Source organism: Astatotilapia calliptera, chromosome 7 (assembly GCF_900246225.1).
Source record: "Astatotilapia calliptera chromosome 7, fAstCal1.2, whole genome shotgun sequence".
NCBI classification, from domain to species: domain Eukaryota; kingdom Metazoa; phylum Chordata; class Actinopteri; order Cichliformes; family Cichlidae; genus Astatotilapia; species Astatotilapia calliptera.
Genome location: NC_039308.1, coordinates 59,001,590 through 59,020,394, shown reverse-complemented (window position 1 = coordinate 59,020,394; position 18,805 = coordinate 59,001,590). Strand labels below are relative to the sequence as shown.

At 38.8% G+C, this 18,805-nt stretch overlaps 1 protein-coding gene across 2 annotated transcripts in view; it reads left to right on the top strand.

The window, feature by feature from the left end:
* The first annotated feature begins 394 nt into the window (after positions 1-394).
* Positions 395-18,805, top strand: part of mapk8ip2 (mitogen-activated protein kinase 8 interacting protein 2) — a 27,844-nt gene continuing 9,433 nt past the window's right edge. The window contains exons 1-2 of one of the 2 annotated variants that reach the window (XM_026176176.1): positions 395-919; positions 11,156-11,261. In XM_026176176.1, the coding sequence (XP_026031961.1) occupies positions 855-919; positions 11,156-11,261 (171 nt within the window). In that variant the 5' untranslated portion in view covers positions 395-854. The remainder of the gene's footprint in view (positions 920-11,155; positions 11,262-18,805) is intronic. The other variant, XM_026176177.1, reaches the window with a different exon arrangement.

The following is an 18,805-nucleotide window of genomic DNA, read 5'->3' as shown; positions in this document are numbered from 1 at the left end:
ATGGACCCGAAATTAAAATTCATATAATTACATTTAATGTGTTTACCCACACTGCAGAGGCACCAAATGACTATTTCTGGGAGACGTTACAGTATATAGGCCTTGTAAACCTTGCAATTAAAAAGCGTCCTCCAGTCCATTCTAAGGCACGGTTACAAAACGAGGACTTAGAATTGAAGTCCCTGCCTTTTCCCGGGGAATCCTCGGATCTCCCCAAGGCTGGTCCACACGGATGTTGGCACGAAAAGCACGTTTGCTTTGCCTGCAAATTTTACTCACTGTAATTTCATCTTAACAACTTTATGGCCGCTGTTTTATCTGTTTTGCTCCGTGTGACCCTCTAGGCTCTGACTACATCCACTCAGCACAGCCTGCTCATATGGTATCAGCACTGACGTTATACCGTCTCCGCTTTACACCCCCTCCTCCTCCGTCTCTGCCTGTCTCCGCACTGCTGGCCCGTATCTGTTGTGTGTCACGGGCAGCATCACAGCGGCAGACATTTGGAGAGAAAAACACCGACTGCGGATACAAATTGCCCGCTTCATGTTTCGCAAGGACCTAACCGGGGAACACAGAGATTTCCGCGTTATTGCGCGCTGCCGCTGAAGCTCTTTTTTTTTGTCTTATTTGCCTTGACACCCCTCCTTATCCTGCCTGTGTGGATGGTTGACTGCAGATTTCATGGTGCTGAGCAGGCTTGTCTGATTGAAGGCTTGCGGCCAGGGGGGCATCTGTGGGGCCGCAGATAGAGAAACCTCTGTCCACTGTCTCGTCCCGTGCACTGTAATTGTGAATGGACTGCGCTCCCTCCGTGATTTTCTGCAATCGCTCTGAGTCATTTGTGGAAGAAGATGGCGGACAGGGCTGAGATGTTTTCCCTATCCACCTTCCATTCTCTCTCGCCTCCTGGATGCAGGTAAGAGCTCGTATGTAAAGTGACAGTGAGGGGTCGATGGAGGATGCGCTGGGCTGATATGAAAAGGCGCCGTGCATGTCGGTCTGTGCTGCTTTGATGACTGCAGTAAAAACGCACATCCCCAGCCTAGGTTGTAATAGATACTGTGAATAACCTGCTCGGCCTTCTGCTGCCTCACTGCGCGCATGTAGGTGCTGCAGCTGAACATTGCTGGTTGTTTATGTTTTTGGGAGAGACGACTTGGTGAAGAGGGAATAAAAGACTCGCGTTTTAGAAATTTCTGAAAATTGCAAAGAATGGCAAATTGTAAAACATATTGCATATGACTGATCTCTAGCTGTGGCGACAGTCACCCGCTTTGCGCAATCTCTGTGTGAGGCCCACGCCCTGTTGAGTCCAACCCAGGCAAGGGCACGTTGCTGAACAAAGATTTACGGAAGTCCTACTGATATTGATGTTGTGTCAAACGCCTCTAATGTGACCTCTGCGACAATCAGTATGACAAATCAGCCCCGGTTTCTTCTTGTAGAAGCATATTTGTGGGTGGGTTACTCTTGCAGAGGCAACTTATTTCACACGTAGCGTTAAATCAGTGCTCTGTACAAGGGTGTTGTTGTTTAAAATATACAGTTTAGCTTGTTATAGTGTAATTGGCGGTAAGATGAGAAACACAGAGACATCTTGTAGTAAATTTAATGAACTGTGTGAAGAGAGTGCAGTAAACCTACTTTTGATGCTGGATGTGTATTGGTAACAATGTAACATAACAAATAATAATAATGTGTTTTAACAATGTGATCAGCATAAACAGACTTGTAAGACATCACTAACAAAGGCCAGAGTTAAGTAAACCAATTGGTACCTTTTCCGAGCTTTAGACAAGAAATTTCTATATATGAAATTTCTATATATATATATATTTTAAAAAAATTAAGCTTCTTACTAAATGTAAACATTCTTAAATCATAAAATGTACAATAGATAAAAAATTCATTTTGATTTTCTCCTAATTTACATAATTTGTACAGCCTGTCATGGTCCTGGATGTATTTCTTTAGTGCTATCATCAAAGAAGTTTGCAGGAATGAAAGTGTCCGGTTCACAGTCCTTTGACTTCTTGATAAGTTGCAATAATGGGGGCGTCAAGGTTGTAGTTTTTCTTAGAGTGGAGACATATTTGCAATTTCAGCTATTGCAAAAAGTGCACAGCTCTAATCTGTATAGTCAATCATTTTACATCTTTAAATTCCTGTATTCCTGCAGCATAATTTAACACAAGACTTTGGATTTGTTGATAATAGACCCCACTGGCTCTTACAGCTGATTATTTGAATTCTAACCTCATAGTTCATAAATTCATCAACAGTAAATCCTATATATTGATGTATGTACACTTCCAAAGGCCAAAGTTCTTATACTACTTGGATTATCTTTTTCCTGGAATGGTTACAAATACAAATCTGGGTGTATTTCTACTTTTCATATGATTTTCATATGTTATGATATATAACCTTCAGTGGCTGCTGTAAGGCTTTACTCTGTGTCACCAAACATAGCAGGAATAATAAAGAAAACACTGTTATTTCTAACTGGGTTGCACGACTACAACATACAGCTACTATAAAATACTAGCCCAGAGTAGCAGAGAGAAACTGGATAAACTACAACACTAAAAAGACTTTATCTGGCGTGTTTATCAGGATAACATAAGCCCTGTGCTCTAATGTGCATGAAGTAAACACATTTCATTTCAACGTGCCTGCTTCTGCCTCCAACATGGCTCATATCCTACAGAGGCAATCACATTAACAAACCAGTCCTGGTAGATTTTTTATCCACAGCATGTAGTCATGTGGGATTTCAACTGCACTGCTGGATCATGTCAAATCAATAGACCAGATCGTTTGCATGACTACCGGTGACCTGTTCAGCTCACTCAGCCAAGCTCTGACCATGGTATTAATGTTTTAAATTCACAGCACTACAGCCAAATCTAACGAATCTTAATTATATTAGAGGAATCATGTGAGGAGTAGTTTATTGCATTACTCCTTTGTGGAGGCTAATTGGTTTGTTTCTGTTGTTTTCAGGTAGTTTTTTTATACATTCGAGAGGGAACAAGTGGTTTGTGTTTATTTTTGGTTGGCTCTTCACTTTTTGATTATGAAATATCAGTAAGTAGGGATGTAGAAAGAGTCTTTCTGTAAATGTCTGTGCGTTTGATTGTGTCACAGCTTTTGTGTATGTGTGTGTGTGTGTTGTCTCTTTCTCTGTGTATCTGTGTGTGACAGATTCATGAGTGAAGCCACCAGTTGTGTGATAGTGTGGTCTGGTAATCTGCCTTACATAACCCTAACACTGTTTCCAGTAGGCAACAAAATCCACGAGAGGCAGCACCTCTCTCCCTGGAGCACCAGAAAATTTTTACAGGTTACAATTTCCCCTTTGCGGATGGAAAACGTCCTCAGCTGGAAATCTAAACTTTAAAAGAAGCATATGAATATGCTTCAGTGAGCAATTGATGGGAGATTTTAATTAATTTCTGCTAATAAGAGAAAACATGGTAGCACTTTCTTCCAGGCACAGAGAGCTTTATACCTTATATATACCTTATATAAAAGTATAAAGCTCATATATAGGAGTAGAACTTCATGGTGATTAAACTTATCCAAAGCATCATCTTACAGTAATGTACATAGAAGCTGTTCCACTGAGCTGTGCTTTGTTTCTTCATCATAAATATTCCCTGCAGTGGATGAAGGCTGTTTTGGATTATTACAATGCAAAGCCTTGTCCAGTGCCAGGAACCCACACCTTGAAGTTCATTGATCACATTTTGCCCAAGGGTTTGGTCGGTCTTTCTTAGACTTGCTGAGGCAGCAGTCGTACTGTGCACAGTCATTTGTTTGTTTTTAGTTCATGAGCATGAACTGCTCTGTTTCCAGTTGTGCTACCTTTTTAAGGATGCCATTTTTAGGCTCCAAATTTATCAAAGGTCCTATTGACTCATTATCTTTTTTGACCTTATTCACATAATACACAAGTAAATCTACACAAAGCGGAGCCTTGGTTATTTGAATGGCATTCTTATTTTTGTTCTTATTTCATCCCTGTATATAACACATTTGCGAATCACAAGTTTGGGGAAATTAATTACATTTGTTTGTCTCTAAATAAAACCTAAAACAACTGTTATTTTTTCATTGCTAATTTTGGGAACAAAGATACAAACAGTGTATTTTTCACGGCCTAGAATTTAACCAGTAATAGAAATAGTGATTTGCTTCAACCTCTAGTTTAATATATAGAAGTTTTATGAACATTTCGTGAACATGATTATTTTATGAAGTATGCAACCCCACCTCTCCACCCCCATGAATCCCATGTTTTCCTGTTAATGTTCTACTTTTGCCTTCCAACTCTTTGAAGTCATTTGGAGAAAAACAGAGGGGGAGGGGGTAATGGTGGGTATGGTTACCATGGCGTAAGAGGCTTAAATCAAATACAAATGCATTTTAGCTTAAGCGTTCCATCCTCACTCTTTTTGCAGATTTTAGCTTCAGTCTCTTTCCCACTGTCTTACATTTTCTGTGCAACTATCACTTGCCATGCCTTCACCTGTCAGTCTTTGCAGCTTGCTATTTTTTTTCATTTAACAGCAACAAAATAATGAGTCATATTTACACATTTTCCTCGCGTCTAATGGCTTCATTAATCCAAATCCAGACCAATCTGCATGAGATCATGTGCTCACAGCAAGATGATGTATCATCAGTGCCTTTGACTCAAACATGGCATGATCTTTGCATTTGGAGCTGAGGAAGACATCACAGAGTCCTTCGTTAGGATAAATGTGTGACTCGTGCGCGTGTGTGCGTGCAAGCTTGAGTATTTGTGTGTGTGGGGGAGGGGCATGCATACATGTGTTTGTCTCTCTAATGGTGGCTGAAAAACCTGGAAAATTATCTTGCTAATGAGTCACTACCAACTACAGCATGTCCTTGGCTTTTAAAGATGATGTCACTGTGAAGCAGGTGTTCATGGTTAAAAGGCAGCTTAATCACGCCACCACTTCAACCCCCGCCACCATTACCACTGCCACCACACCCACATCTGTATCTACTCTAATATTGTTATCAGAGTGTCATCAGACTTCCTCTCAAGCTTCTATTTTTGTCCAATTTCATTCTTGGATTGTGAGCGTATACTGATATATATTTGCATATTTCCTGGCATGTAGCCTACTAAATATTCATTCAGTGTGATTAGGGTTATTTAAAAATAACTAAATACCATCTGATAGTAAAGGGTAAGTGAATTGTCAAAACACTACCACCCCATTTCATCCATTAACGAAGATATTCATGCAGCAGATATATTGATGGGCGTATCCGGAAGATTTGGGGGTTCAGTGTTTTGGCCAAGGAGACACGGCCTCCCCGTAATCTAAATTAGGACTGCCCCCAAACATTTACATCCGTAATACATTTTCAGAAAAGCTTTATTGCATGTTTGAAAGAGTGTGGAGGCTAATTCTAAAATAAATTACAGAAGTATTAAAAGTCGAAGTCAGTCTGATAACCATGCAATCTTTCATTTTTCACAAGACAAAGGAAGCTTTGAATGTGTGGATGTGGAGACATTAAATACAAAGATGACAGTTCGCAGCTTTGAGAAATTCCGTTCTGGACATGACGGTGTCAGAGATGATGGAAAATAACTGTTAGAACAAATGCGGGCTGGAGCAATTAACTGAACTGAAGCTAAATCTCACGACACAGAGACGAGATGGGAGGAAAACCTTTATGTGGCAGTCAATCTGGGTGTGCCATTGCAGCAGCATGACCAGCGTCGGCAATGGTAATTTTTTGCTGACTTGAGTTTTGGGAGGTAGGATTCTCATCTTGCTCTGAATGTCACAATGTTGAATATCTGGGGATGGATCAGATGTTGGAGACTGGTATTGTATATAGATGATTCTTGCTATGTAGCCCTGAAGCCTCAGCTTGAAGTCCTAACTATTAAGACAAACAACCGACATCAAGCGTAGTAATCGATAAACCACGCAATGTGACAGACACTGCCCGCTCGCTAAGACACTGTAAGCAGTAGTGTCAGCACTGCAGTGGTATGGCTCAGCTTACAATCTCATATGTATCCTCAAAATATAAAGCTATTTAATACAAAATGCTTTAGAAAAAGACAAAATTGTGTCTGTGTTTGGTCTTTTCTTCATCTGAGTGGAGGAGACATGAGGTCACATTTTACTGTGCAAACTGATAAGCACACCAAGAAAATGGCACCGGGTAACATAGTGGATTAGGTAGCAGCAGAGGAGACAAGGAATAAGAGACTGTGAAATCTATTACAGAGATGTGTCCTGAGACAATGGAAGAAAATGAACATTTGTGGTGCTTGGCATTAAAATGTTTTTAAAATCTGTATTTATATATGCTTGTGAAAGCAAAGCAAAGATTTTAATTTCTCTTCGTCTTTTTCTTCCTTTGTATTCACCGTTTCTTCGTTGATACAGCGTTTTCATCTTACTCCTTGTCTGCCTTAGCATCTTATATCATTGGTTCATCTGTTGTGTCCATCAGTTTCACTAAAATGTCACCTAAAAATCAAACATGGGACTTTCTCCTTGTATGCTGGTGGTGACTTGCTTGCATACAGCTTCACAGATGCTGTGTGTTTCTTTTCCCATTGTGAATTCCACACCCACAAACACCTACGCTTGCAAACACAGGTTCCCTGGAGAGCTCATTAATGAGCTCCTTTCTGACGTTTGGTTGCTTATAGTACTTATTGTACATATAGTACTTATTTTTCTATTTTTGTTTAACCTTTATTTATACAGGTAATCCCACTGAGACTCAGTGTCTCTCTAACCCTAACCCTACCTGTTTCAGACAAGTAGAATTAATAGATTTTGTAATAGAATTACAAAATCGAAAGAATAAAATAGCAAAAACTGTCTAATGTTGAAACAATAGACACTTTTATTTGATGAGGACAGATGATGACAGTCATGTCACAACAACAGATCAGTCTGACTGATACTGTGATGAAAATGTATAATTTTGTGCAAAATGAGCTTTTGCCTCACAAGTTCAGTCCAGTTGTTACATTTCAGTTTCACAAATTTTAGCCTAAATAAAAGTAGTTTTTCCCACACAGACACGTGTGTTCTGTAAATGACAGCATTATCACGATACTAATTCATTTCACTCAAAAATGAAAAGTGATGATAGATACACTGTGCAGCATGACAAGTGGCAACACTGTTGATTTATTAATTGCTCTTTTACGTTTTGTGGAAGATGAGTGTGTTCCCTAGCCTACAGATAAATGCCCACCCCCAATCAAAGTCTCATCCTTGCACAAAATCTAAGTCTGACTTGTATAGCAACATTTTTTCTGACAATTTTATCAAACAATAGTCCAATATGCTTGCTTGCTTGCAATAGTTCTAGAGAAAATGTAAGATGTAAACAAGGTTTTTGAGCAGATACAAAGTTAACATCAGATTTATGTTCAGCTCAGATCTCACTATTGACATTTAGACAACTATAGCAAAACCAACTCGGCTGTTGGTCCAGCCGTACTAGACTGAATATTACTCTCTGAGGAGCACGTCTCCGAAGGTCCGCAGGGGTTGGCCATTAGGAGAGGGCTGGTAAGTGGGGGTCATACTGACAGAGCAGTACTGGCATCCATTTTGGTTCTGCTGGAGGTGCAGACAGGAGATTCGATTGCTCATATTAGCAGTAAAAAGTTGAAAAATAAACAAAAACATTGGACATTCTTACAGGCATGAGTGGGCATGCTTTCATTTGCTTTTCATTTACTTGAATTACGTAAGCAGGAGGAGGCAGCACTAATAAAAAAGCGCAGGGTTGGCAAATTGTTGCACTCTGAAGAGAGAGTGTTTGTCTGTTCAAGTTTCCTGCCTATCCATACTAATTTTATTGGGCTCCATGACACTGCATGATGTAATTCACACCTGGTTTGGGGTTTGAGGTTTCTAAACTGGCCTGGCAGCTCTGTGAGCACCAGCCAGTGTTTATCAGGAATCTGCATGCAAAAAGATGGTTTTTGTGTCCCTAATTTATTTTAAAGAAAAACAAAGTCTGAACAAAATGTTGAAAAGCGCAGACCCTTGGACACCAATCTGCCAGTAGGTCTCAGAGGTGGCAGGAGTCCAGCAGATGATGCTGACTACTCGTACAAGCTACTGTCTATTCTCTGAAAGAGAGCACACTACTCAGCTGTTCTCATCTGAACCACAAATCAAACCGCTGCTTAGCTGTCTGTATAACAAAATTAGTTCAGTGCCGCTAAAGCGCAGTAGCAATGTAAAGTAATGTAGCTGAGGCGGGATATAGCACAAATGTTTATGTTATCAAAGTTGTACCTAGACAAGAAGAAACAAAAGATTTTGCTACTCAGCAGGTTTTGAGTAATCATGTTGTCCATGAGAGGGGTCCGTCTTCCAGCTGAGATGGAAAGACTGGGATAGTCCGAGAATGCAGTCAAAAAAAATCTCATTCGATTAATCTCTGCTCAAACAAGATCAGATCACCTGGTTAGTGATTACGATACCACCAACCTCCAGAATTCAAAATTACCTTCTACAATGAACAAATTATAGAACAGCCTCACACATGTTTGTACTGTTAAAATATAATATTGTGGTTTGGGTTTGACCCACGTTAACAGTGTCACATCTGAAGACTCCACTGAGGCTTCGGGTTTCATAGGGTAGGTAGAAATACAGACATTTTGCAGTGGCGGTTGAGGACTGCTGGGGATCAAATTTTCTACCTGTCTCTAATTGACATACATCTGGAATACATCTGGAGTTTATGTCTCTATGCATTGGAGAGTTTTTTTGGGTTTCACTTGATTTTTAGAAGGTGAATTTTAATCAACTCCAACACTGATGCTTTGCAAAGAACATAAATGCCTGGAATTGCACTGAAAATCTAAATCCCACGTATGGACCATATGTAATCAATGGAAACCAGATGACCAACTGCCACCTTTGCTCTCGTAGGCTATATCAGCTTTAAGTCTTCCATAGGAGATTTTTACAACTAAATGTGTTCTGACAAAGTGACTGATGAAGGATGTGGCAGTGTAAAGCGTGTACTCACTGCAAGCCTGAGTGTTACAGCAGACTAAGTCCACCCACAGGTTGGCAGAGCTGGTGTCAAACAGCACCTCAAAGGACTTTGGGGGGTGTGCCAATGTTGATGTCTCCATAGTAGGTAGTCTAGGCAACATAATAATTGACAGTAGAACAGAATATAGCAAGTTAGCTAGTTACTGCTCGACGGTTGTGTGTCGTGCATAAGAATTGATTTCCTTACATCAGCGTAGTTATTGATGCACATATCTTGGTAAGGCAGCTCATCTTCCCCCCCCCCCCCCCAAGGCTTGACAGTTACCGCTTATCGAGAGGAGCCCTAAGTTGATAGAAGGCAAAAGCAACATCTTCTATCACTGGCGTTGAAGCTCTTTGAGTTACAGCTATGGGTTCTTTTTTTCCAGATAAAATGATAGCAGTTTCCTTACTTAACCGTTCCTTCGGCAAGCACCACCCACACTAGGACAACAACAAGACACTTGTGATCCCTCCGTGGTACACAACGTTTCTTAATGGCTACAACTCACTTTGGAGCTGTACTGGTGCATTACCACACCAGTGTAATTGTCAAAAATTAAGCCATGTCAGTTCAGATAGGGTCACCTACTTAAAACAAACTTTATGCATAACTTCAGCATGTAATAGGTCTTCAGTACACACCACTTTTTGTAATAACATTTTAGAAACAAAGTCAAAAGCTTTATTATGAAGCACATTATAAATTTGTTTGGGATATCTTACTGGACACATGGAATTTCTGCACTTTCAGCAAAATGCTTTCTCTAATTGTTTTCAGATTATGCTTTTGCTTGTTCAGCATCATATCAAGTGAAAAAAATATGCTCTTGCTCATGTCGCGTCTCTAAAAAACAAAACGACAGAATGAAACCTATGATTATTAATTTATTTCAAGCATTTTGCTAATAGGAGCTCTCCGTACTGTTGGGACTCTTCAAGGACCACTTTAGTACCATTTTATCTGATTAAATTTACATATCAGCACCATGGTTACACTATTTGTGAAGCTGTAGTTTTCCAATAATGAAAAATAAATGTATTCTGTCTGAACCTCTGTATCAACAGTACTTTAAACAGCTTTACCAAAAGCTTTTGTCATTCACCTTATCCTAATTATGATAGTAATATTTGTCTACCATAATAAAAATATGTTAAGAAAACTCATTTAGGATAATCGTATTTCACTACAAACTGATTTTTCTAACATTTAGCCCATCGTTCAAATTCCTCTCCTGTTAAAAAACCCAATAACCCTTTTTAAGTCATTACACATTCAAGCTGGCAAGCAGTAAGGGGAAGCCCTGATTGCATTAACTTTTTCATGACCCCTTTTGTATTACTGTGCATCAGCCTGTCCTCTTTCAGAACCACAGACCCAATGACATTGTGTACTTTGGACCCCTATATGATTATATGATGTAAGCTCGCATTCATACGTAATATGTAGAGCGTCATTATCTTTGCAGGAAAGCTGCAATGCAGCATTTCCTTCAACACACTGCAAGCCAGCTGCTGTAGAACTGGAAACCTGCTGTAACTAATAGAGTAAAGACGGCATAGGGTCTGCTCAAGAAAACTTGGAAAGCCATGGCTCATTACAGAGATACACTTCCCTGCTGTAAATGAAAGTTTAGAAATCTTGGTGTAAGAGATAGCAGCGAGTAACGCTTCTGAGTCTTTCTGAGGCATTCAAAGCTCACATTTTTTACAATCATTCCCAGCTAACAGAATTTAAAATATTGACACTGAATTTGGGTGTTTTAGGTGCTGCCACTGTCACTCACTTGATTCAGTGAATGCGCCAGACCTTGTTAGTATGAGATATTATATAATTAGAGATGATAGCGGGTGTTTGTGTGGTTGCTTTTGTTCAGCATATGAGCTTGAGATGCAGACAGAGCCTGACAGCCTATGAGTTAGAGCAGGTTTCCCCTTGATCAGTGTGTGAGCATGAATCAAAAAGAAATTCCCTTTTGGACCGTTCACTGATGGAAAAGACATATTGCAGGTATCAGTATTCTTTTTCAGAATTTGTAGTGAATATACCCTCTCTTGTGTATTCCCAGGCCAGCCCACGACATCAGCCTGGAGGAGTTTGATGATGAAGATCTCTCTGAAATCACAGATGACTGTGGGATTGGACTCAACTATGATTCTGACCCATATGAGAAGGTGAGATTCTTTTGTTTTCTCTTTTTTAATAGTGTGTTCTATTTTCTCTGAAGACATTTAAGGATATGCTTCATTTGCTGTGCTTCGTGACACAGAAATAATTCTTTAGATTGCCACATGTGGCTGGAATAAACATGTTTACAGTCTGTTAAAAAAGACGTTTTTGGTCATCAGTGTTAGTGGTGTTGATGCCTTTTGGAGCATTTTTACATTTATTTTTATTATCTGCTAAATAAAATGTTTGTAGTGTCATAAAGGACATCAAACAGGTATTTTACTAGTCACTTGGAAATAATTAACTGTTATTTCCATGCGTGTCAATGACTGGTTCACGGTCAATGAATCATGCTAACAAAACAGCATTAACTGATAACTTCACCCTATTCTCTAAATATGGTCATGTTAGCTTACAAAGCCAATAAACAGTGAGCGATATCACTGTTGATATATCCACTTTTGCATATACAAGTTAAGCAGAGCAAGTCTTATCCCTTTTTTCAAATGGCCATTTTAGGACATTCAAGGAAAGTTATGTGCATGTACATATGTGCTAGATCTGCAAAATAATTAATGTAATGAAATATTACATGAAGAGACAATTAGAGACTGTTTATCCTAGTTGATTAATGCTAACATGAAGCTGAGAGCAGCAGAAAAATGACATGACAAAAATATAATTTTATGAGAATCAAGGGTGGAAACTTCGTTTGTATAGGGATTAAATGTTCAGAACAGCTTATTTGGATCTGTTATTTAAGCATCTCTATACCTTCAGAATTGTATGTAAAGGAAGCCTTCCTCACCAGAATTGCAGTCATTACAGTAATGCCCATATGCCTTAGATAGCTATAATACACAAGGAAGAAAATGATAGCTCCAACAGCTTTGTTTCACTAGAAGAGTGAGTCACTCTCTACATTCTGCACTTATCGTCAAATAAATTGCATACATACTGGTTCTGAACTACTTTCATCATATAATAGAAATTCAAAGCAGGGGTTCCCATAAGGATCACATTCAAGCGACTGTGCTGAAGTATAAGCAAATAATTGAGTCATTAGCTGTATCATCCGACATGTCAGAACGGCTTAGGCTTTAATTACACCATTTCTAAGAACTAATCTTATACCACCAGCCTCTATATTTTCCTCTGTCCATCCTGTGGGATATAAATGTTTTATGCTGGTGGCGTTGAGCCATGGCTGCAGCAGAGGGTGGGTGACCCAGTGCAGTTTGCTGCTATGCAGAGACAACCTCCTTTCCTCTGTCTTTTCCTCCCTCCCAAGTGTCTTTCCCTCCCTCCCTACGCAGTGTTGCTTAGAGACGGAGCTCACATTCTCTCCTCATTCTCTGCCCCTTTTCCCCTTAAAGCCTCCCTCTCTGTATTTTCTTTCTTCCCTGCCGAGGTGCCTGGGAATGAGGATTTAGCTCCGGGATGGTTGGTTTTGAGGGTTAAGCTCCTGGCATAAATCTGTGCTAGATTTTGCTCTTTCTACTTTAATCCACCAACAAAACACATTATGTGAAGAGTTGGCAAAGCTGTTCTGTAAGAGAGGTGTCTTTGCATAACATCTAAGAAGACCTCCAGAGAAGGAGACTTCAGAGAGTGGATTTTACTCAAAGATGTCATAGATACACACACGCACGCGCATTCACACATGCACACACAAAGGTTTGTTTACTTGGTGCCACTCACTTCCAGGTCTTTACCTGGCAGTCTTTACTGTAAGGTAAAGACCCTACAGTATTCGGGAGAAAACCTCAACAGCCAAGCAATCCCATATGAAAAAGCACTTTGCAACATGACAAAAAACCCCTTAATTTTAACAGGAGGAAACCTCTATCAGAATTCTTTAACAGGGAGCCAATGAAGATAAGCCAGTATGGGAAAAATGTGATGTTGCTTTCTTGTCCCTGCTGCTGCTCTCACTGCAGCATTTTAAATTAACTGGAAGCTCTTTAGGTTAACTTTTAGGACAATCCAATAATGATCAATTTAGTAGTCCAGCATAAAAGGGATGAAATCCATAAACTAGTTTTGAATTTCAATTTTAGAAATGTTGGAAATTATAAAGAGAAAGCAGTCCTACATAACGTTTTATATGGGCATTGAAGGACATATCCTGGTTAAAAATGACTCCCAAGTTCCTCACAATGTTACTTTAGGCCAAGGTAATGCCATCCAGAGTAAGTATCTGGTTAGACACAATGCTGATTGTCCTGATTTTTAGGGCCAAATATAATAAGTTCAGTTTTATTTAAATTTAGGAGAAGAAAATTACAGGACATCCAGGCCTTTATTTCTTTTCTATAGTTTAAGCAACTAATTTATGTCATCTGGCTCTCATTGTTAAATATAACTGGGTAACATCTGTATGCAGTATTTTCTAGTAATATTAGATAATAAAGCAAGCATAATGAAAAAGGTATTGATCCCAGTACAGAACCCTGTGGAACCCCATGGCTAACTTTCATGTGTGAAGAACACTCCCCATTTCCATGAACAAATTGGAATCTATGAGATAGATGCAATCCAAACCATTGCAGTGCATTTCCTTTAATACCAACAGTGTGTTCTAGTCCCTGTATTAAAATATTAGATATGACCACAAGTACTGAATCCTACACTGAGGTCTAACAGGACATGTATGGAGATGTGTTCACTGTCAGAAGCCATGAGAAGATCATTTATAACCTTCTCTAGTGCTGCTTCTGTGCTATGGTGAGCCCTAAATCCAAGGTGAAACTCTTCATTCTTCTGTAGATGATCACGACTTAGTAGTTTTGAAGCTACTGTACTTACTGATATGTCATTCATGAAGTCATTACTAGATAAACCCAAAGAAGTTGATTCTATTCATCTGGACGTAGCGTTTTTAGTGGGAAAAACATTTCGTCTGCTACACGTCAGGACAATATGCAATAATGATTAAAACTGCTCATTTACAGTTTAAGAAAAGACAATTGAGTATAATAATAAACAAATAAATAAAATAGAGGTGGTTATTTTATCTACATTAATGTTAAAATCTCCTATATTAACAATTTTTTTTGATCTGTGCACTAAATCAGATAAAAAGTCTGAGAAATCTGATACAGACTCTGAATAAGGGCCAGGTGGATGATAGATAACAGCTAAAATTGATCTTTTTTTGCGTGTTTTCCAAAGCAGTGCTAATAGTTTTCAAATGAATAATAAGTGTCTGGGTCTTTGGTTTATTGTTAGGCTACAACAAAGTCTGCTGCCATTCCTCCACCTCGGCCTGTGCTTTGAGGATTCTGACAGTATGACTTTTGGTTGTGCTGACTCATTTAAATTAACGTATTCATCCTGGTGTAATCAGGTTTTCGGAAGGTGGTGTAGGTATTTAATAATTTACTACCATGAACTTAGAAGAGAGAGAGACCTAATGTTTAACAGTTCACACATTTTACATTTGGTACAGTTGAAACAATATTTTGTTTTCTTTGTAATTTTTTCAGCATTAAAATATTTTCAGCTGGTATTTTGTTTATTGAGGTCATGATGAGGTCATGACATTCTGTTGGAATAATAATTATAGTCTCTGTTAAGTTAAGCTGCTGAGTGTGTGGGTCGATTGTAAGTACGTGATAATTACATTTGGGAGTATACCTAAAAATGGTTTGGATCTTGAGGACATCAGATGCAAAACAGCAGAAGCCCTGACTGCTCAGTTCACAAACAAGAAAGCACAGGCCAGAGACAGTGTCGGTCCTCGTTATGTTACATCACTGCCCAAAGGAAGTAATCTTGCTGACATAGGATAGATTGGACACACACCCAGTTGCCCTTTGAGTGTTTGTGTATGTGTAGATAACAAAGAAAGAAGGGCAAGAGAGAGAATTTCATGCACATCGTGCTTCACATGGTGTTTGATTCTGCCTGCATCAGTAGGGTGTATGACAGTTTGGCAGCTCCTCATCAGCAGAAACATCAGTCTCTTCCTCATGCACCACACTGTGCTGATGAAGAAAGAAGCTTTTGGTTTTGATGTCAGCACGATTTGCTCATATTGGGCAGCACGTCTTTGATGTTTAGGACGAACAGCCAATCTGAACAGTGAGATTATCCTGCGGCCCCAATCCCCCACTCTGATTAATTCTAATTTGCTATGGTGTTCAAGTCTTAATCTGCAGAACACTTTGAGTTTGTGGTAGGCACACACACACACGTGACCAAATCAACGAGACACATGTGATTTCTGATCGAGGAAGCAGTTATTCGCAACCAGATGTCAAAATTCTACAGCGCTTTTGGCCCTAGTTGTCTGTTTCCACAATCTTTAATGTCACTATTGGTTCACTTTGATGGTATTCTTTCAAGCTTTCAAACAAGAGCGACCACAATCCCAAGCCTTTTATTTGTGTATCACCCAAACAAACACACAACTCTTTTCTGCCTCGCGTTGTTCCTGACTCTTGACTTTCTGTCCTTCTAATAGCATCTCTGCCTCTCCAGAGCCCCTGATTGAATGGCATGAGCACATGCATAATTCAGTATGTGACAGAGCAGGGGTGCCTGTGTCTCAGCTGTGATGCAACTCTGATTTTAAAATGTGGAAATATAAATGATACACTGAAAGATGGAGTCCATCATGTGTCATACACTTTTACATGCACCCACATACAGACAGATAAAATTAGATAGACAGACAGACAGCCTGTACATACTTATAGTTATAGCATATTCATTGCATACCTTCATACCGTGTACATTGTAACATACCCATAATAGACCCATATTTTGTACCCTTATACCTATAACAGATCCATTTCTGTAATATATCTATATTATGGCTAAAGCACTTTCTGGATGGATGCAAACTGTATTTCGTTGCCTTGTACTTGTGACATGTGCAATGACAATAAAGTTGAATTCTATTCTATTCTATTCTAGATAGGAGAAATGGCTTTTTCTATACTTTTACAGTTGTGCCTGTGGAAAAGAAATGTCTTTTTATACTTTAAAGGAATGTATAGATGAAAAGAGACACTTCTAAATACATAATTCATCCCAAAACCAAATGAAAATTTATTCTGGGCAAAGAATAAAGGTTCAGCATGCCCTAAACATTTAGGGAGCTAGTGTTAATTATCTTAGATTTGTATCAGATACATGCCTTCTATAGGTTGCTGATGACCTCTTAATTTTCCACACCTCTATAATGGCGACTCTATAATGATAACTTACTCTTATAGTTTCTGCTGTCATTAGTCATGATAGTGCACAGCTCCATGAAACCCAAAGCTTCCTTTCACTCCACTGGGGAATTAGTTTAAAATGGAGCTGCCATCTTACTGATCTTCTGATATGCAGCACCAGCAGAATCAGTAGATAGAGTTAGCCATGCTGAACAAGGCTCTCGTCTCTTAATTAGAGATCAAAAAGCTTATTTTCTCCAACTATTTTTTTTGTAACCGCTATGTTTCTTTGGTAACTGCTATGTAAGAACAGAGCTGTTTAACATGACTATGAATGAGGGCATGCTTGCTCAAGTCTGCTGAGTGACAGGGGAGGGACAGTCAAAGGGTGAGTGGGGATGGCCTTGGGAGCTGAAGACCATGGAGATTGAATGCCGCCAACGTACAACTCTTATTTATAGTTTTTCTTTTTTTCTCTACCTGCCTGTCTGTCAGGTGGCCTTGTCTCCTGACAGCAGGAAGTATTTTCCCTGGCAGATGTGACATTTTCACAGCTCACTGATGAATCTGTAGATTTTTACACACTCATGGAGTTATAGGTCACATATCCTCAGTGATGGATAGTAATGGTTCAGTGTTTGCTGCAAACATTTGATTGCATCTTAATAGATCATTCATGCAAAAATAGATATGTTAATTAGATGTTGATATGCAATATCACGTGTACTTGATGGGTATAGACTGAGTGTGCGTTTCAGTCGCTGTGGCACAAAGTGGCTGCATCCAGCATCAGCAGAACTGTAAGCGGTAGATGGATGAGAGAGTGAGCTTTGATTCCTCCATTAAACAGACTGCACTGAGAGGTGGAGAAACTGCTGTGCTGTCCAAAATAAACAAGCAGGCAAATCAATCCTTGGAACTCCATTATAAAATTCAAAGCAGGGGAGAGAAGATTAAAACAAAACAAAAAAACCCCAAAAAAAACACCCACAAATATTTGGTGGAGTGATCATGCTCTTTTTTAAAAACTTGCATGAGTGTTGGTTTTTTTACTCAGTTGTTCTAGTTCCTTAGGGAAATATTTTGTAGAGATGATTGTAGTTGAGCAGCCTCGAGTCCTACTTGAGGCATTTATATTATTTAAAAAATACTTAAAATATGTTAAAATGTATGTTCATACGACAGCCCTTCGAGAATTAGTCTCATAGTTTAGTAGTTAAGCCTGTATTATTACCTTTGCTCCATCAGTACATATTGGAACGTATAGCAAAACACACAAGCAGGCCAATGAATGTGTAGCCTATGAAACCTGAAAGTCATTTACTACATTGGTTTCCGGTAAACTAGCTGAAACCTGAGACGCGTCTGATTGATCCACTTTCATGTCAGCGGCCCCCACCCCTCCTTATCCTTAATCATTGCATTACGTCTCCGCTTTGTTCTTTGAGCAGTTCATCGACTTTACTGGTCTGCTGTTTGACTTTCTGAAAATGTTTTGCATTGTGACTTTGTACAGTTGTGGTCAAATGTTTATCATGTGCCTTAATGTCATTAATTTTAGGCTTTTAGTGATTTATTTGAGCTGTTCCTTTTCCAGGGTGGAATAACTGTGCAGAATATGTCTTTAATGACTTAGAAAAAAGAACTGTGTGAAAAAATTTGAATTTATTTTGGAAAAAAGTATAAAAAGTGTACATACACACCCACTATATGGTTAAATATCTCAGTAGCCATCAATAATCTTCTGGAATGCTGTAGAATCATCTGTTCACACAGGAAAAAGAAATCAAAGAAAATCATTAAAAGCATTTATGCAAAAACTGGTCTGAAGACTCAAAAATAAGATTGAAACATACTGTAAAGCTTATCTGTTGTGCTCCTTTACAGCTCTAGCACATTTATATTCTCTTTGTTTCAAATCACCCCATTAGACAAACCCTTAATCCAGGTCTAAAATAATTATTTTGAGTTCTCATCATTAAAAAAAACAAACTTATATTCTAAAAGGTAAGCCCAACAATGTCAGCTGACATTTCAACTTTGGATTATGAGTGAAGATTTAGCCTTAATTATGGACTTTTTTTTTTTTTTTGCATGCTTTGCAAGCTATAGTTTTTATGTATACAAAACTGTAATAATTCCTTATAAAATGATTTTTCTTTGTTGTATTATTATATTTAAAAAAAATCATAAAATACTCTATAATGTTTTTAAAAAATGCTGTACAAAACATTGTTGAGGGCCACACTTAACTTCTTTGGTTTATGTACAAACACACATTCATGTATTCATGAGTGTGCATGGGAGCTGATCACTGCTGGTGTTGGTATATGTTTAGTTCTCTTTCCTTGATATTGCTCCTCTAATTTTACTGATTTCTC